Source organism: Amia ocellicauda, chromosome 21 (genome assembly GCF_036373705.1).
Source record: "Amia ocellicauda isolate fAmiCal2 chromosome 21, fAmiCal2.hap1, whole genome shotgun sequence".
Classification (NCBI taxonomy): Eukaryota; Metazoa; Chordata; class Actinopteri; order Amiiformes; family Amiidae; genus Amia; species Amia ocellicauda.
The window spans coordinates 22,282,087-22,306,796 of NC_089870.1; the positions used below are offsets into that span (position 1 = coordinate 22,282,087).

Below are 24,710 nucleotides of genomic sequence, written 5' to 3' on the forward strand. Positions count from 1 at the left end.
GATCTGGATCATCATCCTGCGCTTCCAGATCTCCTCCATCACTCTGGACGAGGTACAGTACAGACACTGCCACAGTGTGGTGTTGTGTGTGTGTCTCCGTGTCTGTGTGTCCATGTGTGTATGTGTGTGTTAGAGGAGGGTGTGTGTGTCTCCGTGTCTGTGTGTGTGTGTGTCTGTGTGTGTGTGTCTTGGGGGCAGGGAGAGCCCTGAATCATTGTTGGCATGGTACTGCTGTTAAGAAAATATAAGAATCCCACAGTCTGACTCACAACCACTGTACAGTAACAGTATTTTAATTTACCGATTTTTAAAAGCAGGGAAGCCGGTCAGTGTCAGAGATATGAAAGTGAAAATGATCACAGTAAGTCAGAGGGACAGTTATCAGGCCGAGATTAGACCATGTCCATCGGCGGTGCAGCGTGGCACAGCCTGGGCAGCCCGGTGTGAGGAGAGCAGAGTGCCATGATGGGGGGGTCCTGACAGCCTGTGCCCGTGTCCCAGAATGAGTTTGGCGCCAGCGCTGCCCGCCGCTCAGCCAAGGAGGCCCTGCTGATCTGGTGCCAGCGCCGGACGGCCGGCTACGCCAATGTGGATGTGCAGGACTTCTCGGGCAGCTGGAGGGACGGCCTGGCCTTCAACGCCCTGATCCATGCCCACCGGTGAGACACGCAGTCTATCAATCAATTAACCAATTAAGGTGGAAACAAAACCAGACGAGCTCTGGCACTAAATGAATGCTGGACTGAAGTCCTGTTGTTGTTGTTATCATTGTCGTTGCTATTGTTGTAGTTGTACAGTGGAGGACACTCTGAGCAGCCTCTCTACGCACACTAAGCTACACTTCTAACACACCAGGCCGTTCTTGTCGTGTTGTTGTGTCTCTCAGGCCCGACCTGTTCGACTACGGGCGGCTGCAGCAGGGCCAGGCGCTGCACAACCTGACCCACGCCTTCCGGGTGGCGGAGTCAGCGCTGGGCATCTCGCAGCTGCTGGACGCCGAGGACGTGGCGGTGCCGCACCCCGACGAGAAGTCCATCATGACCTACGTGTCGCTCTACTATCACTACTTCTCCAAGCTCAAGCAGGGCCAGACGGGCCAGAAGAGGATCGCCAAGGTCAGCCACCATCTCCCCCCCGCACCCTCGCTGCTTTGAGTTCCTGTTCGGGTCACAATCTCTCCCTGTGTCGATGTATCGAACGCACACCTTCGTCTGTCGCCATATTTTCTCTTTCGGATTAAAAGTGACAGAGAGAGAGAGAGAGAATACCAGCCAACATCTCTTTCTTTTTTATTAATTCCTCCCCTTTCTTCACATATTTTTCTGGCCCTGCACCTTTACATTTTTACCGTAACCTTTACAGTATCTTTCAGAAAGCAGGAGACAAATCTTGCTGGGGGTAGGGGTCAGGACTGTAATTATCTGAAAGTTAATTAGTGGGATAATGTATCAAGCTAATTCTGAGCCCAGCACAGAGCAGATGCATTATCAGGCCTGCAGCTCCCTCTGGTGGCTTTTGTCTGTACTGCATGCCTTGTTATACCAGAGCTTAAATTTCTAATAAGAGAATTCCCTCCTTCCCCCTTCCTCCCTTCTCCTGGAGGATTAGAGGATTTCAGAGAGAGGAGGAGGAGGAGAGCGGCTAATCAGATCATCCTTGGGGCGGATTTTCTAACGCAGACAAACACAGACTCACACCCGTGCAGCACAACACTGCCACAGGAGAGGGGACGGGGGAGACAGGAGACAGGAGAGCGAGGCATCAGTGTGGAGTGCAGGGGAGGGAGCAGCAGGGTCACTACAGGACGCCGTCTGGGTCGCCCATAGAGAGAGACAAGTGGGGTGTGGAAATGCTGGGGACAGGGGCGGGGATGGGGACAGGGAGACACCGAAGGGAGGCACTGACACACACAGGAGTGCCACCCAGGATATGAGGATCCCGAGAGCGGATGACAGTGAAACAGCCGGGCTGGGGCTCTGCGTGACGGAGGGGCGAGGGGTGCAGCGCGGGCGGGGCTGTTGCTAGGGGGCCAGAGAGACGGAGACAGAGAGACAGACGGCCCCTGAGGGTCTCCGCTCTCCCAGTCATGTCCTTCACTGGGAGATTCAGCAGCCAGTGGGTGCGCTGGCAGCACATGAAGGGGAGGGTGCTCAGGCCACAGCCGGCTGGCAAGGTGGGTGTGTGTCAGACCCTCCACCTCCCACCCAGAGACCCCAGCTCCGTCTCAAACCTCATCCTCTGTCTGACAGCCTCCCTCCCCGGTTCTCGCTCCCTGTTCACTGCCATGTCCCTCCTTCCCTCTGAGATTTCACGAGCCGCCTCTCCTCCTCAGGTCAGCCCCCCCCAGTCTTCCTCACTTCACTTCGCATAGTAGAGATACAGGAGCTTCATGGGAACATTGAGACCCAATGCATTGCGGTTAATGTTGACATGGGTCTGCTGATGATCAATTTGTTAAAGTAATATAAAAACACTATAATGTGTGAAAGCGTGTGCAAGTCTGTGAGAGCGTGGGTGAGTGTGATCTTGGCTGATGGGGCCCCTGTCCGTGTCCTCGTGTTGCTCTCAGATCGTCGGGCTGCTGAAGGAGATGGACGACCTTATGCAGCAGTACGAGAGGATGGTATCCGACCTGCTGCGCTGGATCAAGACCAAGGTGGTGGAGCTGAACGACCGCTACTTCCCCAACTCGCTGCAGGGCATGCAGAAGCTGGTCTCTGCCTTCAAGGGCTACCGCACGGTGGAGAAGCCGCCCAAGTACCAGGAGCGGGGCGCCATCGAGGCCCTGCTTTTCAACCTGAAGACCCGGCTGAGGGCCAACAACCAGCGCGCCTACGTGCCGCCCGAGGGCAAGACGCCGGGCGACGTGGAGAAGCACTGGGCGCTGCTGGAGAAGGCGGAGCACGAGCGGGAGCGTGCCCTGCAGGGGGAGATGCTGCGGCTGGAGCGGCTGGAGCAGCTGGCGCAGAAGTTCGGACGCAAGGCGGCGCTGAGGGAGGGCTACCTGGCCGACACCGAGGAGCTGCTCCGCAGGCAGGACTTCGGTGCGGCGCGTGGGCTGGAGGAGGCCCAGGCCGCCCGCCGCCGCCTGGAGGCCCTGTGCACTGACGTCCAGGCCCGGGGGCCCCGCTTCCGCGCGCTCAGCGACATGGCAGCCGTCATCGAGAAGGAGAACTACCACAGCAAGGGCCAGGTGGCCAGGAGGTGAGCAGGGGGAGCAGCACTTGGACACGGAGTCTCTGTGAAACCTCTGTCTGTCCTTACAGTTACTCAGTTTTAATTTATCTATTCCCACTACAAGGATTATGGTTATAATGGCTTTGTAATCTCTGTGAAGTCTGTATTAATGTGGATGGAGTCTAAAAGAGGTTCACTTGTGTGTCTGGAGTGAATGAGTTTTACCACACCTCCCTCAGGGTCCACTGGGCTGAGGGGTGCAGTGTAAATGCTTTGGTCAGGGTTTGGCCGCTCTGTGTCTGAGGGCTGTGTGTGCCGCTCTGTTTCAGGCAGGAGGACATCAGCCGGCGCTGGAAGGAGCTCCTGCTGCAGCTGCAGAAGTGCCAGTCCAGCCTGGGGGCAGCCGTGGAGACGCTGGTGGTGCTGCGGGAGATCGAGGTGGTGTCTCGGGACCTGCAGGAGCTGCAGGTTAGGGACAGGACAGACTGACGTCACTGCTGGCTGCCCTTTATCAAAGGCTCTGCTGGGATCCTGCGGGTCTCACTGGGGTCTCCTGCTTCTCTTGCTCTCTCTGTTTTCTCCTCTGCCCCCGAGTGACATGCCTCTCTCTCCCCTCCCCCCCCCCCCCAGGCGCTGGCCGGCTCGGCGGACCTGGGGAAGCAGCTCCCGGACGTGGTCTCCCTGCTGCAGAAGCAGGACCTGCTGGACACCCAGATCGGGTCCCACGGGGAGACGCTGCGTGGGATCGGCCGGAGGGCCGGGGGGGGGCAGCACAGCGAGCCCCCGCAAGTGCAGAGCCGAGTCCGAGAGCTCAACGCCCAGTACAGCGCGCTGGTGGCCAAGAGCAAGAACAGGTGAGCGCAGGGTCCGGGCTGCCCTGCAGGGTAGTGGTAATCAACCCAGCTCCTGCAGGACCCCCTGCCCTGTGGGTTTTGTTCCAATGAGCTCTCAATTACTTAACTGAACCCTTAATTTAACTAATCATTTCCTAAATCAGAGCCTTTTCATTATTTTAAACAGTAGGGGGTTTATTACACAATTTAAAAAGTCAAATCTAAGCAGATTGCTACTTCAATTAAGGTTCAATTAAGTAATTGAGAACTCGGTTTGAACAAAACCCAGCAGGGTAGGGGCTCCTCCAGGGCCAGTGCTAGGAGCCCCTGCTGTAGGGACACTGCTGTGGTACTTCAAAGCTTCAACAATAATAATGGAAACCACTAAAACAACTCTAAAAGAAAAAAAAAACTAAAAAACTTACCGCCACCAGTTCTACTGCTGCAGCTGCTAGTGAAGAAGCCTCTGTGTCATTGGTAATGCTCAGTAGACTCTCAGCTTGTGAACGCAGCACAGTGTGGTTGACTAACTCATCCCCCCCAGGCGTCAGGCCCTGCAGGAGCAGCTGAAGCTCTTTGAGTTTTTCCGGGACTGTGAGGAGGTGGAGTCGTGGATCTTTGAGACGTGGCAGCTGGCGCGCACCGCCACCCTGGGCCGGGACCTCAGCCAGATCCTGCTGACCATCCAGAAACACCGGGTGAGCGGCGGCCACCAGTGCTGGGCCCGAGCTCTGGGCTCTGTGCACTGTGTTGTGTGTGGAGATGCTGAGTGCCCTTTGTTGAGTTGCTTTGTTTTGAGTTCCTGTGTGCCGAGTGTTGAGTTCCTGTGTGCCGAGTGTTGAGTTGCTCTGTGCCGAGTGTTGAGTTGCTCTGTGCTGAGTTCCTGTGTGCCGAGTGTTGAGTTGCTCTGTGCCGAGCGTTGAGTTCCTGTGTGCCGAGTGATGAGTTGCTCTGTGCCGAGTGTTGAGTTGCTCTGTGCCGAGTGTTGAGTTGCTCTGTGCCGAGCGTTGAGTTCCTGTGTGCCGAGTGATGAGTTGCTCTGTGCCGAGTGTTGAGTTGCTCTGTGCCGAGTGTTGAGTTGCTCTGTGCTGAGTTGCTCTGTGCCGAGTGTTGAGTTCCTGTGTGCCGAGCGTTGAGTTCCTGTGTGCCGAGTGTTGAGTTGCTCTGTGCCGAGTGTTGAGTTGCTCTGTGCTGAGCCTTGAGTTCCTGTGTGCCGAGTGTTGAGTTCCTGTGTGCCGAGTGTTGAGTTGCTCTGTGCTGAGTTCCTGTGTGCCGAGTGCTGAGTTCCTGTGTGCCGAGTGTTGAGTTGCTCTGTGCTGAGTTCCTGTGTGCCGAGTGTTGAGTTCCTGTGTGCCGAGTGTTGAGTTCCTGTGTGCCGAGTGTTGAGTTGCTCTGTGCTGAGTTCCTGTGTGCCGAGTGCTGAGTTGCTCTGTGCTGAGCGTTGAGTTCCTGTGTGCAGAGTGTTGAGTTGCTCTGTGCTGAGTTCCTGTGTGCCGAGTGTTGAGTTCCTGTGTGCCGAGTGCTGAGTTCCTGTGTGCCGAGTGCTGAGTTCCCGTGTGCCGAGTGTTGAGTTCCTGTGTGCCGAGTGCTGAGTTCCTGTGTGCCGAGTGCTGAGTTCCTGTGTGCCGAGTGCTGAGTTGCTCTGTGCTGAGCGTTGAGTTCCTGTGTGCCGAGTGTTGAGTTCCTGTGTGCCGAGTGTTGAGTTGCTCTGTGCTGAGTTCCTGTGTGCCGAGTGTTGAGTTCCAGTGTGCCGAGTGTTGAGTTCCTGTGTGCCGAGTGCTGAGTTCCTGTGTGCCGAGTGCTGAGTTCCTGTGTGCCGAGTGTTGAGTTCCTGGGGGCGAGTGTTGAGTTCCTGTGTGCCGAGTGCTGAGTTCCTGTGTGCTGAGTGTTGAGTTCCTGTGTGCCGAGTGTTGAGTTCCTGTGTGCCGAGTGTTGAGTTCCTGTGTGCCGAGTGTTGAGTTCCTGTGTGCCGAGTGTTGAGTTCCTGTGTGCCGAGTGCTGAGTTGCTCTGTGCTGAGTTACTCTGTGCTGAGTTGCTCTGTGTTGAGTTGCTCTGTGCTGAGCGTTGAGTTCCTGTGTGCCGAGTGCTGAGTTGCTCTGTGCCGAGTGTTGAGTTGCTCTGTGCTGAGTTGCTCTGTGTTGAGTTCCTGTGTGCCGAGTTCCTGTGTGCCGAGTGTTGAGTTCCTGTGTGCCGAGTGTTGAGTTCCTGTGTGCCGAGTGCTGAGTTCCTGTGTGCCGAGTGTTGAGTTCCTGTGTGCCGAGTGTTGAGTTCCTGTGTGCCGAGTGCTGAGTTCCTGTGTGCCGAGTGTTGAGTTCCTGGGGGCGAGTGTTGAGTTCCTGTGTGCCGAGTGCTGAGTTCCTGTGTGCTGAGTGTTGAGTTCCTGTGTGCCGAGTGTTGAGTTCCTGTGTGCCGAGTGCTGAGTTCCTGTGTGCCGAGTGCTGAGTTGCTCTGTGCTGAGCGTTGAGTTCCTGTGTGCCGAGTGTTGAGTTCCTGTGTGCCGAGTGTTGAGTTGCTCTGTGCTGAGTTCCTGTGTGCCGAGTGTTGAGTTCCTGTGTGCCGAGTGCTGAGTTCCTGTGTGCCGAGTGTTGAGTTGCTCTGTGCTGAGTTGCTCTGTGCTGAGCGTTGAGTTCCTGTGTGCCGAGTGTTGAGTTGCTCTGTGCTGAGCGTTGAGTTCCTGTGTGCCGAGTGCTGAGTTCCTGTGTGCCGAGTGCTGAGTTCCTGTGTGCCGAGTGCTGAGTTCCTGTGTGCCGAGTGCTGAGTTCCTGTGTGCCGAGTGCTGAGTTGCTCTGTGCTGAGCGTTGAGTTCCTGTGTGCCGAGTGTTGAGTTCCTGTGTGCCGAGTGTTGAGTTGCTCTGTGCTGAGTTCCTGTGTGCCGAGTGTTGAGTTCCTGTGTGCCGAGTGCTGAGTTCCTGTGTGCCGAGTGCTGAGTTCCTGTGTGCCGAGTGCTGAGTTCCTGTGTGCCGAGTGCTGAGTTCCTGTGTGCCGAGTGCTGAGTTCCTGTGTGCCGAGTGCTGAGTTCCTGTGTGCCGAGTGCTGAGTTGCTCTGTGCTGAGCGTTGAGTTCCTGTGTGCCGAGTGTTGAGTTCCTGTGTGCCGAGTGTTGAGTTGCTCTGTGTTGAGTTCCTGTGTGCCGAGTGTTGAGTTCCTGTGTGCCGAGTGCTGAGTTCCTGTGTGCCGAGTGCTGAGTTCCTGTGTGCCGAGGGTTGAGTTGCTCTGTGCTGAGTTCCTGTGTGCCGAGTGTTGAGTTCCTGTGTGCCGAGTGCTGAGTTCCTGTGTGCCGAGTGCTGAGTTCCTGTGTGCCGAGTGCTGAGTTCCTGTGTGCCGAGTGTTGAGTTCCTGTGTGCCGAGTGTTGAGTTGCTCTGTGCTGAGTTCCTGTGTGCCGAGTGTTGAGTTCCTGTGTGCCGAGTGTTGAGTTCCTGTGTGCCGAGTGTTGAGTTCCTGTGTGCCGAGTGTTGAGTTGCTCTGTGCTGAGTTCCTGTGTGCCGAGTGTTGAGTTCCTGTGTGCCGAGTGTTGAGTTCCTGTGTGCCGAGTGTTGAGTTCCTGTGTGCCGAGTGCTGAGTTGCTCTGTGTTGAGTTGCTCTGTGCTGAGCGTTGAGTTCCTGTGTGCCGAGTGCTGAGTTGCTCTGTGCTGAGTTGCTCTGTGTTGAGTTCCTGTGTGCCGAGTGTTGAGTTCCTGTGTGCCGAGTGTTGAGTTGCTCTGTGCTGAGTTCCTGTGTGCCGAGTGTTGAGTTCCTGTGTGCCGAGTGCTGAGTTCCTGTGTGCCGAGTGTTGAGTTGCTCTGTGCTGAGTTCCTGTGTGCCGAGTGTTGAGTTCCTGTGTGCCGAGTGCTGAGTTCCTGTGTGCCGAGTGCTGAGTTCCTGTGTGCCGAGTGTTGAGTTCCTGTGTGCCGAGTGCTGAGTTCCTGTGTGCCGAGTGTTGAGTTCCTGTGTGCCGAGTGTTGAGTTCCTGTGTGCCGAGTGTTGAGTTCCTGTGTGCCGAGTGTTGAGTTCCTGTGTGCCGAGTGTTGAGTTCCTGTGTGCCGAGTGCTGAGTTGCTCTGTGCTGAGCGTTGAGTTCCTGTGTGCCGAGTGTTGAGTTCCTGTGTGCCGAGTGTTGAGTTCCTGTGTGCCGAGGGTTGAGTTGCTCTGTGCTGAGTTGCTCTGTGCCGAGTGTTGAGTTCCTGTGTGCCGAGTGTTGAGTTCCTGTGTGCCGAGGGTTGAGTTGCTCTGTGCTGAGTTGCTCTGTGCCGAGTGTTGAGTTCCTGTGTGCCGAGTGTTGAGTTCCTGTGTGCCGAGGGTTGAGTTGCTCTGTGCTGAGTTCCTGTGTGCCGAGTGTTGAGTTCCTGTGTGCCGAGTGTTGAGTTCCTGTGTGCCGAGTGCTGAGTTCCTGTGTGCCGAGTGCTGAGTTGCTCTGTGCCGAGCGTTGAGTTCCTGTGTGCCGAGTGTTGAGTTCCTGTGTGCCGAGTGTTGAGTTCCTGTGTGCCGAGGGTTGAGTTGCTCTGTGCTGAGTTGCTCTGTGCTGAGTTGCTCTGTGCTGAGCGTTGAGTTCCTGTGTGCCGAGTGTTGAGTTCCTGTGTGCCGAGGGTTGAGTTGCTCTGTGCTGAGTTGCACTGTGTTGAGTTGCTCTGTGCTGAGCGTTGAGTTCCTGTGTGCCGAGGGTTGAGTTGCTCTGTGCTGAGTTGCTCTGTGCCGAGTGTTGAGTTCCTGTGTGCCGAGGGTTGAGTTGCTCTGTGCTGAGTTGCTCTGTGCCGAGTGTTGAGTTCCTGTGTGCCGAGTGTTGAGTTCCTGTGTGCCGAGGGTTGAGTTGCTCTGTGCTGAGTTCCTGTGTGCCGAGTGTTGAGTTCCTGTGTGCCGAGTGTTGAGTTCCTGTGTGCCGAGTGCTGAGTTCCTGTGTGCCGAGTGCTGAGTTGCTCTGTGCTGAGCGTTGAGTTCCTGTGTGCCGAGTGTTGAGTTCCTGTGTGCCGAGTGTTGAGTTCCTGTGTGCCGAGGGTTGAGTTGCTCTGTGCTGAGTTGCTCTGTGTTGAGTTGCTCTGTGCTGAGCGTTGAGTTCCTGTGTGCCGAGTGCTGAGTTCCTGTGTGCCGAGTGTTGAGTTCCTGTGTGCCGAGTGTTGAGTTCCTGTGTGCCGAGGGTTGAGTTGCTCTGTGTTGAGTTGCTCTGTGCTGAGCGTTGAGTTGCTCTGTGCCGAGTGCTGAGTTCCTGTGTGCCGTGTGCTGAGTTCCTGTGTGCCGAGTGCTGAGTTGCTCTGTGCTGAGCGTTGAGTTTCTGTGTGCCGAGTGTTGAGTTCCTGTGTGCCGAGGGTTGAGTTGCTCTGTGCTGAGTTGCTCTGTGTTGAGTTGCTCTGTGCTGAGCGTTGAGTTGCTCTGTGCCGAGTGCTGAGTTCCTGTGTGCCGAGTGTTGAGTTCCTGTGTGCCGAGTGCTGAGTTGCTCTGTGTTGAGTTGCTCTGTGTTGAGTTGCTCTGTGCCGAGTGCTGAGTTGCTCTGTGCTGAGTTGCTCTGTGCTGAGCGTTGAGTTCCTGTGTGCCGAGTGCTGAGTTCCTGTGTGCCGAGTGTTGAGTTGCTCTGTGCTGAATGAAATTAAAGGATGCTGATCTGTTAAGATACAGGCAGAATGTTGCGATGGACAAATAGTTTTAATTTATCATTACAGTTATTGTTTTATTAGTCAGTACTTTCGATTGACCCAGGACTTTAAGAGAGTGCTTCCCTTTAAGAGAGTGCTCCTAATCTCAGCTCGTTACCTGTATAAAAGACACGTGGGAGCCAGAAATCTTGCTGATTGATAGGGGATCAAATACGTATTTCCCTCATTAACATGCAAATCAATGTATACCTTTTTTGAAATGCGTTTTTCTAGATTTTTTTGCTGTTATTCTGTCTCTCACTGTTAAAATACACCTACCATTAAAATTATAGACCATTATAGATCATTTCTTTATCAGTGGGCAAACGTACAAAATCAGCAGGGGATCAAATACTTTTTCCCCTCACTGTACAACCCACAGCAGTCAAGTCCTCTGAAAACGAGACCGGGTTGATACACAAGTTACCACAATACTTTACTAATACGAGCTCAGATCAGTGGTGAGGTTGATCTGCATGAATTCACCTGGAGGCTGTTTCACTTTATACAGATATAGGTTTATTAAAATGTAAATAGACAACACGTATTTGCAAAGATAGGACAGAGACAAGCAGCGTGGATAATATTAAAAGTGCGAGTGAGAGGAGATCTGTCCAATACTCGAGTTTTGACCCGTGTCAGTGCATTATCAGTTAGGATGTGTGAATAATTAAGACCAAACATGGCTTATTCATGTTTTGTTTCTGAGGTAGAATTACTTAAGTGTCATTAAGTTAGTTTTAAGTCACCTTTCATTGTTTGTTATCAAACTGAAGAAGAAGCTGGGTAACACTTCTGTTAGCAGCCTGTGTTTGTGTTTGGGTTTGTTGCCCTGGTCTATGGAATATATAAAGTACGTTGAATGTCTGAGTTTCACAAAAGAAATCTTCAGCTGCAATGTGGTGCTGGTCTCTGTGGAGACAGGGCATTGCAGCCCATGTGTCAGTTGGTGGGGCTTCCAGCATGGACGTGTTATCTGTGTCTTTGGTGAGCACAGGCCTATATCGTACAACAGAGAACTTCAAAGCTGTCTCCTTAAGTCCTTTACCACAAGCCTAAATTTCTCAATTTGGAAAGTATATGAATTTGTGTATATATTTGCCAAAATAAGGTCGAATGATTTACAGTGCTCTGTGTTGAGTTCCTGTATGCTATGTGCTGTGTGTTGAGTTGCTGTGTGCTCTCTGCTGCAGGCGCTGGAGGCTGAGGTCCAGTCCCACGAGGCTCCGTGCACGGCTGTGCTCCAGAGAGGTCGTGACCTCTGCAGTAAGAGGCCCCCCGGCGAGCGCGACGTGCGGAAGTGGGTGGAGGCGCTGCAGAGGCAGTGGCAGCAGCTGAGGGACGAGGTGGCCAATCGCAAGATCCGGCTGCAGGCGGCCAGCGTCATCAAGCAGGTGATCCCAGTTCCAGTCCGGTCTCTTGTCGTCTCTCCTCTCCTCCTCTTCTCTCTCCTCGTTTCTCCCCTGTCCTCGTCTCTTCTCTGTCTTTTCTTGTCTCGTCTCTCCTGTCCTCATCTCCCATCTGTCTCTCCTCTTCTCTCTCCACGTCTCATCTCTCCTTTCCTTTTCTCTCTCCTTGTCTCTCAGTACTTCGCGGACGTGGACGAGGCTGACTCCTGGCTGCGCGAGAGGCGTCCCCTCCTGGCCAGCGATGACTGTGGGAAGGACGAGTCCAGTGCTGACGCCCTGCTGCAGCGCCACCTGCGCCTGGAGAAGGACGTGTCGGCCTACGCCTCGGAGGTGAAGCGGCTGGGAGAGCAGGCCAAGAGCGCCGTCCTGCAGGCCCCTCTGACCGTGAGTGCATCGTGTTCGTAGGAGCCTCTCTCCACTGAGCAGCTTTGGAGAAACTGGGTTCATAGTAAATACCCTAATATATGTAAGCAATCTCGCACCTTTTTTGACCTTTAATTCCTGGCAATTGCACAGGGTGGGCGTCTCGATAATGTTGTGAGTGTGTCCTGGAAGCTGACATACAAGGTTTTAAGTAAGACGATAACTCCCAGGCAGCTGTGTCTGATCTGGCTCTCTGTGGCGTCTCTCAGGCGGAACCCCAGGAGGACAAGAGCGCGAGGGACAGCCCTTCCTCTGAGGAGGAGAAGGACGGGGCGAGGAAGGGGACAGAGAGAGGCAGGACGGCCTCTCGCAAGACGGCGAAGGGGACTCCGACGGCTCCGCAGGCTGAGGACAGCGCCACCACTGGCCAGGCGAAGATCAGGTTCAAGTACAGAGGTATCCGTCCCAGGTGGTCTTGTTCTAACTGGGCAGGCATCGCAGTTATCAGTGTTGCGGATGGCTTTGTCCCAGGCGTGCAAGAGTACTATACCAGTCAATGTGTTACACAGCCTGGTTTACAGACTAACACAAGGGCTAGTGTCCAATGGGATAGGTCCAGTCCTGGCTGGTGTCCTTTAGTCAACTTTAACCAAAAAGCAGCCAAGTACATTCCTTCCCTGAGACCTGCTTGGGGTTTGTCATGCCCTTGTCACACGAGCGCTGGGTTCACCACGCAGGATCGATGCTGCTCCGTCTTCCCGCTATGAAGTGATTTCCCCTCCTTGTCCTAGCACTGGATTTCTGTCAGCTCTCATATTGATTTTAAGAGTAAGAGCGCAGTAGTAACGTACAACAGTAACACATTAAATTCCCATCCTGGAAGCTGCGATTAGCTGATTAGACACAGTGGAATTCATCCAGTGTGCAGCTGATGTGCTATCGATCGCCTGGATAGAGCTATCTGTTTTATATATATCACTACATATAGATGGAAAATGATAAATCAATAGATAACTAGATGGATAAATAAATAGATGTATTAGACGGGTAAAACAGATCAATCTGCAGTTTGTTGAAGCTCAGGGGGATCAACAAGTTTCAGTTTCTTTCGAGATTCCAGAGTGACGTATCAGCAGACATTCCTGGTCTGAGACTTCCTGCATGGAGGAGACGCCTCCTGGTGTCTGCATCGGGTAGAATCCGTCAGGTGTGTGTCTCAGTGTCTCTCTCTCTCTGTGTGTGTGTGTGTGTGTCTGTGGTGCAGGTGAGAAGGTTACTCTGGACCGTGGGGAGATGCTGGAAGTCCTGAGCAAAGAGAAACAGGACAAGTGGCAGGTGAAGGACAGCAAAGGCAATGTGCTCCTGGTCCCGGTCACCTACATCACCGAGCTCACGCCCAAGGTGAGAGTCAAACACGCCACCTGCGTTCTCCAATCTTTTGCTTTGATGTTTGCTCTACTGGCACTGAGGGGCTCAGAACCAGTGACAGCAGAACCCATCGCAGCTCAACGTGCGGGAGCTGCTGTCCGTCCTGCTCGCCCCCAGCTCTGCCCAGTCTCCAGTTTGCTCCTCTATTGCTCTAGAAGCTGGGGCAGGTCCGGGTGACAGGGTGTAATGGGTCTGTGTTGCTTAGGTGGAGTCGGCACCCCCGCCACTGAAGAATGGGGTCCCTGAGAGCCCCACGAAGAAGCTCAGCCGGCCCCGACGCAGCCGCTCAATGCGCCGCGGCACCACGGAGATCCCATCCTCCTCCGTCCCCGACCCGCACTTCCAGCAGGACACCATCGTCAGCACCCAGAGCGCCCTGGACAGCGACTTCCACAGCCTACTGGCGTTGGCGCAGGTGAGCAGGGTTGAGCGCCACAGATGTTATAAGAACAGTTAAAACAACATACAAACAAAACAGGGTGGCTGTGGGTCTCTTCTCGCTGTTTGGCTGTCTTCCCATTGGCTAAAGGACTGGCCTGTTCTCCCCTAAGTCCCGCAGGAAGGCGCTGGAGGAGACCATCCGGCTGCACCGCTTCTACAGCGCCTGCCATGAGTTTGAATCCTGGCTGGGCGACAAGGAGAACGTCCTGCACACCTTCAAGCCCACGGCCGAGAATGTGGAAGTCATCGAGGCAAAGTACCAGGTACGGCCGCCCGCCTGACGACCCACGAGGGGCCCGTCTGACAAACTCGGTGATGTTTGTAATTTAATTAGTTCACTCAGCGCGTTTGCGGAGGCTGTTGTTCAGTGAGAAGATAAGATGTAAGCATGTTACAGTGACTCTAATTAACACATGTGTGGCCTTAATCATGAGTAAATCTGTTACCGTTAACTTCCTAAAATCCAGCCCCAAATGCCTGGCACACTCTCGAGTATGTAGGTGCTCTAACTTTGCTTTGCAGATGACGCAGGCAGGGCTGGGTAGAGCCCAGGACACAACAAGATGAGAGAATCTGACAGGAAATGACTTTTTAGTAGAGAACCGTCGTCTGCTTGAGACAAACAAACAAACAAACTACTCTGTCACTTGCTGCATCTCTCTCACAGTGGGGCAAGATCCCGCGGGGTCTGGTCTGGGGGTAACTGCACTGCTAACCCTTCTCTTCCAGAACTTCCTGACCGAGCTGGCCAGTGGGAAGGGCCGGCTTGACGACCTCACCCGGCTGGGGGAGGAGCTGGTGAGGAGCGGGCACAGCAAGACGGGGGAGATCCGGACGAGACAAAGCCAGCTGAACAGCAGGTGGGTGAGGGGAGGCAGGGCCACGGCCACAGAATGGCTACACACCTGGAAACGGCGATATTTTAAACCCATTGAGTCATTTAGAGCTCACGCTGGGGATGAACTCCAGAAGACCCCGCAGTCTCTGTCCCAAACCGACTTTCTCAACACAGCTCCCAGCGACGTCGCCCATTCCAGTGACGGAGGCCAGGGTCCAATCAACCGGGGGCCGGGGGGCCGTGTCTTTGGGATATGATGTTGAGCCGAGGTTGTGTTGTGTTTGATCTACAGGTGGGAGCGAATGCAGCGGCTGAGGGACGACAAGGCGCAGGAGCTGATGGGCACGGCCGACGTCAAGTCCTTCCTGCAGAGCTGCCAGGACGCCAGGGCCCAGCTGGAGGAGAAGCTGGCCCAGCTCAACAGCCCAGTGGTGGGCAGCTCGCTATCCGCTCTGGAGGCCGAGCAGCGCAAACAGACGCAGGCCGAACGGGAAACGCAGGTCCTGGAGAGGAAGATCGAGTACCTGAGAAACCTTGCCAAAATGTAAGTGTTGAGAAAAAGAAAGTGGGGACTGTAATGCATATGAAACAGCCTCCTTTGAGAGTAATAAGTGGAGGAACATGCAGGGAGAGCTGAGCTAAACAGACACAAATTGAATAGGCAATTATCTGAGAACCGGGGGCCCCGCGGGTTCAGTTGGAAGGGAGCTGCGGCGTTTTGCCGTCTCCAGCTGGTGTGGGGCTTTATTATTGTGCGTTTTTGAGACGCAGAACAAACACACAAATAAACAAATAAAAAAAGATGATGAGACGCATAATTAGTAAGCAGAAGTTGCACCGATATTCTTGTGTGTGTGCGTATGTCTGTGTGCATCTGTGTGTCTGCATGTGCGTGTGTATGTGTGTGTGTGCGTGTGCGTGTGCGTGCAGGAAGCAGGACTCGAACCCGGCGGAGAGCGCGGCGATCATGGCGGACGTGCATGCCCTGGAGCAGCTGCTGGAAACGGTGAAGGGGCAGGCGGGGCGGCGGCGGGAGACCCTGGAGGAGGGCGTCCGCCGGCAGCACTTCCTGCAGGAGAGCCGCGACCTGCAGCTGTGGGCCGAGGCGGTGGCGGAGCGGCTGGCCGGGGAGGAGAGTGCGTCCGACGTGGCGTCCGCGGAGAGGCTCCTCAAGGAGCACCAGGACCTGCGCAAGGAGATCGACGCACAGAGGGAGAGGTGAGGAAAAGAGGGGAGGTTAAGATCCAATGTGTGACACGGTCCTGTTCCCTCTCCGAGTCGGGCCGTATGACGGAGGTGTGTGTCTGTGCCTCCCGCCAGGCTGAGGGCCATGGAGAATCTCGGCCAATCCCTGAGCGCCTCATCTCCAGACGTGCGCCAGACGCTGGGGAAGCTGGGGCGTCAGTGGGAGGAGTTGGAAAAGCTGTGGGCAAATAAGAACCGGCGTCTGGAGGAAGGGGTGGAGCTGCAGCAGTTCAACCGTGAGGCCGACCGGATCGAGGCGACACTGTCCAGTCACGAGGCCCGGCTGCGGGTGGAGGACCTGGGGGTAAGTGACTGGATTCTGCTTCCTGGTAGATGAATGTGTCACAACGTCACTGCTGTCGTCATTTTAGGAAAATCGGATAAAATCGAAAATCAAAACAGCAGTTAATTTTCCTTGGTAGTAAATATTGTGGACTGTCTAACGCTGTCTTTGTACTTGACACACTGCTGTGTTGAGTGTCAGTCTCTGCTGGATCATTCCTGTTTGATTTGAATATTCTGGCAATACGATTTCATCAAAAACACACCTGGGCCAAGACCTGCAGCTGTGTGAGGAAGTCAAGTGTCTGAGTGACTCTTCCCTGCCTGCCTGCTGGCTCTGCTGGGCCAACATACCCGCCTGTGAAAAGGGCAGAACAGACGGCCTAATCAGAGGGTAGAAAATGGGGCTTAACTATACCAGAGGGGGTATGAATACTTTGTTGTATTTGGTGGGCTGCTGCCAGTGCTGGTGTGCATTTGTGTTAAAATAACGAACTAACAAACAAAATAATAAAGAAGAGTTTGTTAAGCAATCGTTTTGGAAAGCCAGCATCATTGCCACCAGTGCCAACACCCCACTGGGACACTTAACGCCGGGGCTGGGCTGCTGGGATGTGCCGCAGTGGGGGGGGCCTCTGGTTCGTATCCGCTCTGTTATCCGGGGATGGATGCCAGCAGCACAGTCTCCACACATTCCCGCACAACTCCCAGGAGACGACACTGAATCTGTCCTCGGCTTCTCTTCTCTTCGGCACAGTTTAGTTCAGTCAAGAAGACTCCTGACTTACTGACTGGCACCACATGGTGTTTTAGTCTCCGCTGTGGACCCAGAAGCACATGTCTTTGGTGGAAAGAGCTGCATCTCAAGCAAGTGGACTGGGGGGAATATGGGGATAAGCAAGTCAAAGCCTCCGTCTCTGGTGTGATGCCCCACACTGGAGGTTATCCCCTCACACAACGTTGTGATGCCCTTCAACCTCGACACAATCATCTCTCTTTTGATATATTTTCCTAAAAATAAATCTAAGAAACACACTGGGATCCATCCTTGGCCCAGTATTTTATTGTTTTATAGTCCCGTAGGATTTCTATACAACAGTTGGGCCAGTTAGCTTTATGCAAGAGTTCAACAGCAATAACTGTGTGTGTGTGTGTTTGTGTGCAGGAGTCGGTGGACGCTGTGCACAGTCTGCTGAGGAGGCAGGAGGAGCTTGAGGCTCTGTTGGGAGTTCTGGACCACAGGATCGGACTCCTGCAGGACCGCAGTGACCAGCTGACACGCAGACGGCACTTTGCAGCTCCAGCGTAAGGAAATCGCTCCACTCCACCCATCTCAAACACTCTCGGACAGATGAAGCATTGATTATTATTATGCTTTAATTCAGACACTTTAAATCCAGTGTCAATGTAAAGAAACTAACAATACAATAAAATAAGACACCAGAGATATTCTGCAGCTGTGCAGTGAGTGATGTATTGGTATATTTGGGATTTCTGAACCTCGGTGTGTGTTTCCGTTAGGATCCAGCAGAGGGCTCTGGCTGTCCAGCAGAGACGAGGCCGGCTGGGAGAGAGCTGTGATCTCAGGAAGAAGGAGCTGCTGGCATCAAAGAAGTTCCAGGTACCGGTCCTCCTCCCTCTGCCAGGGTTTCACAGCACCAGGCGATTTCTACCCACAATCCTCAGCGTGCAAACCAGTCCAGACCATGGTTCTAATTCCACCCCCAACAGCCCCAGTGAGGACTGGACATTAACCCCCAAACAAAAACAGATGAATTAGTCTTTTAATAATTTACAATTGGTTAACTTACTTTTAGAATCATTTTATTGTGATGGTACATAAAAATGCAATAGGAATTTGTCTTGGTGAAAATGGTCACGGAAAAGCACAACACACAACATAAATACACAATGCCTGGCCAGATGACAATAAATAAATAACAATAAATAAATAATAGCCAATTATGTTATTGTGATATTAAAAAATACAGACTACATACTACTCCTAAGCTAAACTATACTACTAGTTCGATAACAAACTTTAATCGCTACTACGTTACAATCAAAACGTATCCAATAATGTAATGAAAAAAGTATTGACAAATGGACACACAGTATCTTCAGAGACTTTCAATCCTGGTTGTTTTCGTCTGTCTGTATCGATGCTGTGATGAAGGACATCCATCTCCTTCTGACGCCTTTCATTAGGGGGGTTAATGAGCCAAGATTAAATCATTCAGATTTCTGGTATCATTTCCAGTAAACAAACAAGCACACACACAATAATAAAGTGCTCCTGTGTGTGTGTGTGTGTGTGCGTCGACAGGAGTTTAACCGCGACGCCGCTGAGCTGCTCCTGTGGATGGAGGAGAAGTTTGAGATTGCCCGGGACGAGTCGTACCGTGACCCCACCAACATCCTGCGCAAACTGAAGAGGCATGAGGCGGCGGAGAGGGAGATGCGGGCCAATCAGGTCCGGGTGGACAAACTGAGAGAGGTGAGCTGAGTGTAGGGGGTGCTGTCTGTGTGTTACTCTGCTACTATGTGTACTCAACAGGGTGTTGACATGTTTTGCACCTGTCCCGTAAAGTGTGAGAGTCAAAGCTCGGAAGACATTTTGACTTTACAGACGGATACTTCGCCCCAGTGTGTTTGTGTTTCTTTGTGTGTTATTTTATGTTTTTATAAGTGACGTATATTTAATTCAAAAATGTAAATACATCAGAAAAACACTTGATTTGCTTATCACTCTCTCCCTCTCTTCCTCCTGTTTTCCTCCTGCCCTTCCTCTGTCCCCTCTCATTCTCTCTGTGTTTTCCTCATGCCCTCCTCCTGCCCTTCCTCTGTCCTCTCTCTCTCTCTCTCGTTTTCCTCCTGCTCTCCCTCTGTCCTGGCACCTCCATCCTCGGTCAGGTGGGCGAGGCCATGCTGTCGGAGACTCACCCCCAACGACAGGCCATCCAGCAGACGGTGGGGCAGGTGTGCGGCCGCTGGGGGGAGCTCCAGGAGAAGATGAGCGAGAGGGGGGACAAGATGAGACAAGCCGGCCAGCAGGAGCAGCTGATGGAGCTTCTACAGGTAAGACTGTTCGATCAATACAAGCACAGCTGATTGAAATTGACTGTAAAGTTCCCTTAGAATCTCTCCCACCTCCCGGTTCTGAGCGGTGGCTGTTCGGGTCTGCTTGTGCATCTGCTTGTGCATCTGCTTGGGTTCGGGTGCCACAACGCTGCTCCCTGTCCCCGTGAGACAAGTCCTCTCCTCCCGCAGGATGCCAAGGCGAAGATCGAGGCCATGGAGAGGATGCTGCAGGACGCAGGCAAGGGCTACGACCTGCGCTCCAGCCGGCAGCTGCTGAAGGAGCACCGCGAGCTGGAGAGGGACGCGCAGGAGCTCGCCGACAAGATGAGTTCCATCGTCACCCGTGCCCACAGCGTGGCCACCGACCACTTCGACTCGCACCGCATCCTGGGAGAGACCGAGAAGTACCTGAAACAGTGAGCTGCCGGGGGGGGGCGCAGAACCTGGGTGATGTGTGTCAAATTGTCACTGAGATTTGTGTGCCTCTCTCTAGTCTGAAATCAAACCTAAGGTAAGGGGTCCAAAATGACCATATTAGTAAGCAAATAACCTACAGGCAAGGACAGTGGTTCCCAACCCTGGTCCTGGAGCCCCTGCCCTGCTGGTATTTGTTCCAACTGGGCTCTCAATTACTTAATTGAACCCTTAATTGAACTAATAATTTCCTAAATCCAAGACTTTTAATTCTTTTTAAAAGTAGGGGTTTTAAGGTAAGTATAAGGAACTTACAGAGGGGTGACAAATTAAAGGAAAAACCAACATAAAGTGTGTCAGTAAGGCGTTGGGCACCATGAGCCACCAGAACAGCTTCAATGCTCTTGGCACAGATTCTACGAGTCTCTGGACTCTACTGGAGGGATGAACACCATTCTTCCAAAATATATTCCCTCATTTGGGGTTTAGATGATGGTGCTGGAGAGCGCTGTCTAACACGCCAATCCACAATCTCCCATAGGTGTCCAGCTGGGGTGAGATCTGGTGACTGTGAAGGCCATAGCATATGAGTCGCATCATTTTCATACTCATCACACCATTCAGTGACCCTCGTGCCCTGGGGATGGGGCATTGTCATCCTGGAAGAGACACTCCCATCAGGAGTGCAATGTGTCACCATAGGATAAAGGTGATCACTCAGAGATATGGGTCGCTGCAAATCATTACAAAGTGGACCATTACAAAGGCGACAAGTGGACCTAAACCATGCCAGGAAAATGCCCCCCACAGCACTACAGAGCCTCCGGACCCCCTCACTGTAGGGGTCCAGCAGTCAGGCCTGTCCCGTTCTCTTGGTGTCGCAACACATGCACTCGCCCTCTTGTCCAGAACACGAGCCAGTTGAGCGTCTGTGTGACTGAAGCTCCTGCCATTCGTGCCCCAATAATGACCCCTCTTTCAAAGTCACTCGGATCCTTTCCTCTCGCCATCTTGATCCAAAATCGAAATCAACTGGGCCTGCTCAGCATTTGTATACATGCCACAGAGCAAGATGGGATGTTAATTGCTTAGTTGTGTCATGCAGTACCCTTGTTTGGAGGCATCTGCATTCATTATGTTCCTCCACTCATTTATTCAGGTTTTTCCTTTGTCACCCATCTGTATTATCTTATTGTTAAGGTTCAACGCTTCAGTTGAAGCAACCCTTCGGATCCCAGTGAATCAGGCAGTCAGGCCAGTCAGCGTTTCAGCTACAGGGGAGACTGTTTAGCAGGAGACGAGCGCTCGGGAAGAAAAAGGCACAGACACAGAAGTAGTCAGTTCGTTTATCTTCAGTTTATTGAAAGTTTCACACTTCCTTTATACAGTCAGTTCGGGAAAGAAAACGTTTTGCAGTGTTCCCACAAGCAGGTGCAACGTTATGCCTCGTGGGAATGTTATTGTACGAGGATGTGTGTAACCCATAATATATTTGTGTTTCGGGAAGGGGAAAGTGTAGCACATACTGTATGAACAACATGTTTTGTGTCTGCCACAGCTGCAGGGATTACAAGCAGTTCTGCAAGCTATTTCAGCAGTGTGCATAAGACATAGATAATAAGTAAAGTTATGAATAACTCACAGTTCCTAACTAGTAACTTACTGGAAAATTTCCTATATTTTCTTACAGTTCTACAGTGGGTATATACAATACATAGGAGGCAATTTTACTTATTAAGGAACCAACTTTTTTTTTTATCAGTAACCCATTTTAAAGAGTCAAATTTAATCAAATTAGTTCAATTAAGTAATTGAGAGCTCCATTGGAACACAAACCAGCAGGGTAGGGGCTCCTTCAGGACCAGGGTTGGGAACCCCTGGGCAAGATGAACCAACCATAATTGAGTTTTGTGAAGATAAACACTAACTGTCCTCTCAAATGGTGACAAAATGTGTCGTATCCTCAGGTTCGAGTCTCTGCAGCGCCCCCTGGCTCATCGCAGGACCCAGCTGGAGTCGTCTGTGGCCTTGTATGAGTTCTACCATGACGTGGACCTGGAGCGGGCCTGGATCTCAGAGCGCCTCCCTGTGGCCACCTCCAGTAACTGTGGGAAATCCCTGGACAGTGCGCTGAGCTTACTGCAGAAACACAAGGTACCAATGACTGAAACTGGACTCAGTTATCCATTATTCATATTTAATATACTACTGCATTACAGACACAAGACCACATTCAACAGGATTGATGAGTTGTTCTCTGAGCGACTGTCTGTTCCCTCAGGAGCTGCATGCGGAGGTCAACGCCCACAGGCAGCACATGCAGCGCGTCCTGGACAGGGGCGGGACCATGGCCCGGTCTGGTCGGTTCCAAGGGGAGGACGTCCAGAAGCGCTGTGATCAGCTGAGCGAGGAGTGGGCGGAGCTTGAGACGGCCTGCGAGGACCGCGCAGCCCGTCTGCACCACGCCGTCAGCTGGGAGCAGGTGTGACAGTGCTGTTCTTAACCACAGCTACTTATCCCTTTTCCTTCTCCTCCTCTGCCTGGCTTTTTTACTTACCAACATCCCCTCCTTCTGCCCTACTCATCTTGCCCCCTCCACATCCCCCTCCTCTTCTCTCAGTCCCTCCGTCCCCTTGATCCCAGAATGCTGTGCAGGTGTGTCAGTACGGGCTGGAGTGGTTTGTTCCAGACCCCTGCCCCTCTCTGTGTATATACTGAGGCCCGCGTGGCCCTGTGCTGCTCTGATTGGCAGATCCTGGTGGAAGCGGCGGAGCTGGTGGCTCAGGTGTCCGAATTGCTGCCCCTGGTATGCAGTGACGACTACGGCAAGAACCAGCAGGCCACCGCCAGCCTCATCAAGAAGCATAAGGTAATGGAGCACCCCCTGCAGTGAGTCCTGTGTGACTGTGTTCAGAGTGAGCGTGAGAGAGAGTGCAGAGTGATGTGCCAGTGTGGTGTCGGTAACAAAGTCAGTGACAGCGCTGTGTGTGCGGCAGGCCGTGGACGGGCAGATCGAGGGGCTGTGTGGCCAGGCGGAGGAGCTGCGGCGCAGCGCAGAGGGAGCCTCCCGGGCCGGGGGGATGAAGGGGAGTGACGAGGTGGACTGGCCCAAGGACCACCTGCAGAGCCAACTGAGCAAACTACAGCACCACGCCTCTGTCAGGTACCACATGCTCCAGGGAGATTTCTCTGCACATCGGGATTATTTGCTTTTGTAGAACTTAAACAGAAATGCTAAATGTGATGCCAGATATGTGTAGCTATTGTTAATTTCTCTGCCGTATTGCAAGAAGATACTTTGCCAGGAGGACGTACACATAGGACAAAACCCCTAAATATACATTGCAGCAGCAGTTTTGTCGCCGGGTGTTGTCAGTGTCTCATACTGATATCCGTCTATCTGTCTGTCAGGTCCCAGCGGCTGGACGAAGTGTTTCGTTTCCATGAGTACAGCAGGGACTCCGCGGAGCTGGATGACTGGATCGCTCAGCAGAGACAGATCGCTGCCTCTGAGGATTATGGGAACGACTATGAACATGTGGTGGTCAGTGAACTCTGAAGGATAGGGTCTGCCCAGGATAACTACTCTCCATGGGCAAGGAGTCTGGGAACCTTCCTCTGATTTCAGATGGTCTTGCCTTTGTTTGAGTCATGAAACCATAAAAGAATAACAGAAAGAGAGAAGTATTTGTGCTACTAGATAATGGGTGTTTGAAGCACGATAATGGTCTTTTTTGTTGCAAAGTTTAATATGTGAATGATTCCAAGGGTCTGATTCTCCATGTGGACACATCTGCCAAATTAATTAATTAAGGAAAGGGTAGTTTGCCTACAGGGGTAAATAAGTACCTCTGACTCAAAAGAACACAAATGGAAATAGAAAAAAGGAAGTAACAGAGAAAGGAGAATTTATTCCAGAGATTTATGAAATGCAAAGTACATAACGATGTGCTTTTTCACCCTCCTGTGTCAGGTGCTGAGAGGGAAATTCGAGGCGTTCCAGAGGCAGGTGGAGGTGGGTGCCGAGAGGCTGCGGGGCTGCCAGGAGCTCGCCGATGAGCTCATCCTGCAGGGCCACCCCCAGGCCCGCCAGGTGCAGGACACACAGAGCTACCTCAGGTACACCCCTCCTGCCCGGCTGAGTCTCACGTAGACTGGCCAGAGTTCTCTGTGTGGAAGGGTCTGTTGTAGTTCTGTGTGTTTGACTCCAGCATGGGATGTTTGTCACGTCTGTAGGGACTCGTGGGAGGAGCTGCTGCGGTTGGCCCAGGTGCGAGGCGAGAAGCTGCAGGGGGCGGAGCTCTGTCACAGGTGCTACCGGGATCTGACGGACGCCCTGGCGCACATTGAGGTCAGTGTGTGGACTTGGCTCAACCGAGGTTAGAATGCAGGGAGAGATCTGTAGCCACACTTTATTTACTTATGGTGTGCACACAGGGGGGTATTTATGGGCTCTGTGGGTAGCAGGAATATAGCTGTAGACCACCACTTGAGGCTTCATGTGCCCCCCTTTAGGAGAAGCACAAGAGCATCCCCGATAACATCGCCAAGGACCTGCAGGGGGCGCTGGCACAGCTCCGCAAACAAGAGGCGCTGGAGCACGAGCTGGCTGTCAACGAGCAGAAGGTACATTCATGTCTAGTGGCCTGTAAGAAAGCAGCTTATAAACCACCATCGCATTCCAGGTGTTGAAGGATTGCATCTTTATTATGATTTGCCTGTCTGAGCTCAGTGTTTCTGCTCGGTGCTCATGCCACCCCCTCCCCAACCCTCTGTGTCTTCCAGCTCCAGGAGTCGCTGGACTCTGCGGACGCCCTTCTGGAGCGCTGTACCCCAGGGCAGGCCACCATGCTGCAGGACAGGCAGCAGGAGGTGGTCGAGAGCTGGGAGAGGCTGCGGGCCCGATTGGAGCAGAGACGAGAGGATTTGGAGCAGGCCAGGCAACGCTATCACTTCCTCAAGACGGTGAGCGGCACACCGAGCTGCCAGGCAGGGGTATGGGGGAGTAACAGGGCTGGCTGTGGATTCGGTGTAGTCTAGAGGATGGATTAGGCTGAGGGACATTCTGGTAAGTAGGCACAAGCAATACGGTTGTCCCATGGTAGCTAAAACATTGTTGAGGATGGGCTGAGGGAGACGGTGTTTGGTCTGTTGGTAGTAACAGTTTAATAAATATTTCAGAGACTACTGGGTTGTTACTGGACACGTGATGAGGTTTCTGATGAGTTGCTATTGAACTGTCTTGCTTTTCTTTTTACTTGGCACTACTATAGGTGCAGGACTACTTCCTGTGGTGTGCGCAGGTGCTGAGCTGGATGAAGGCAGAGGAGACGATCAGAGACGTGTCCACCAGCAGCCTGCAATTGACCCAACACCAGCAGCTCTGGGCGGAGATACAGGCCCGCGAGGAAGACTTCCACCGGGCCGTTGCCCTGGGACAGGAGCTCCTTCAGGAGGAGATTTCTGCTGCCAAGGAGGCAAGTTATCCATCCCAAAGTGGGTCAGATCTCCAAGAGAAGCTGTGTCTTAAGGGGTTTGGTCTCTGCTCAAAGTGGTTGGTGTTCAAAGGCTGATGTTCATGAGTGTGCTTTGCTGCTGT

General features: G+C 53.0%; 1 protein-coding gene across 1 annotated transcript in view; it reads left to right on the forward strand.

The window, feature by feature from the left end:
- sptbn5 (spectrin, beta, non-erythrocytic 5) overlaps positions 1 to 24,710 on the forward strand; it is a 56,402-nt gene that overhangs the window by 15,452 nt on the left and 16,240 nt on the right. Inside the window, exons 4-35 of the mRNA XM_066694700.1 lie at positions 1 to 52; positions 502 to 659; positions 887 to 1,115; positions 2,570 to 3,204; positions 3,507 to 3,645; positions 3,808 to 4,031; positions 4,555 to 4,708; positions 10,804 to 11,004; positions 11,197 to 11,403; positions 11,652 to 11,838; positions 12,647 to 12,783; positions 13,016 to 13,225; positions 13,362 to 13,514; positions 13,981 to 14,111; positions 14,382 to 14,633; positions 15,020 to 15,307; positions 15,410 to 15,638; positions 16,782 to 16,921; positions 17,138 to 17,237; positions 17,943 to 18,113; positions 18,530 to 18,694; positions 18,887 to 19,113; positions 21,079 to 21,265; positions 21,393 to 21,593; positions 21,864 to 21,980; positions 22,108 to 22,274; positions 22,523 to 22,655; positions 23,085 to 23,230; positions 23,348 to 23,462; positions 23,627 to 23,737; positions 23,897 to 24,076; positions 24,385 to 24,588. The exon at positions 1 to 52 is cut by the window's left edge and continues 65 nt beyond it. Of these exons, the coding sequence (XP_066550797.1) occupies positions 1 to 52; positions 502 to 659; positions 887 to 1,115; positions 2,570 to 3,204; positions 3,507 to 3,645; positions 3,808 to 4,031; positions 4,555 to 4,708; positions 10,804 to 11,004; positions 11,197 to 11,403; positions 11,652 to 11,838; positions 12,647 to 12,783; positions 13,016 to 13,225; positions 13,362 to 13,514; positions 13,981 to 14,111; positions 14,382 to 14,633; positions 15,020 to 15,307; positions 15,410 to 15,638; positions 16,782 to 16,921; positions 17,138 to 17,237; positions 17,943 to 18,113; positions 18,530 to 18,694; positions 18,887 to 19,113; positions 21,079 to 21,265; positions 21,393 to 21,593; positions 21,864 to 21,980; positions 22,108 to 22,274; positions 22,523 to 22,655; positions 23,085 to 23,230; positions 23,348 to 23,462; positions 23,627 to 23,737; positions 23,897 to 24,076; positions 24,385 to 24,588 (5,950 nt within the window). The remainder of the gene's footprint in view (positions 53 to 501; positions 660 to 886; positions 1,116 to 2,569; positions 3,205 to 3,506; positions 3,646 to 3,807; positions 4,032 to 4,554; positions 4,709 to 10,803; positions 11,005 to 11,196; positions 11,404 to 11,651; positions 11,839 to 12,646; positions 12,784 to 13,015; positions 13,226 to 13,361; positions 13,515 to 13,980; positions 14,112 to 14,381; positions 14,634 to 15,019; positions 15,308 to 15,409; positions 15,639 to 16,781; positions 16,922 to 17,137; positions 17,238 to 17,942; positions 18,114 to 18,529; positions 18,695 to 18,886; positions 19,114 to 21,078; positions 21,266 to 21,392; positions 21,594 to 21,863; positions 21,981 to 22,107; positions 22,275 to 22,522; positions 22,656 to 23,084; positions 23,231 to 23,347; positions 23,463 to 23,626; positions 23,738 to 23,896; positions 24,077 to 24,384; positions 24,589 to 24,710) is intronic.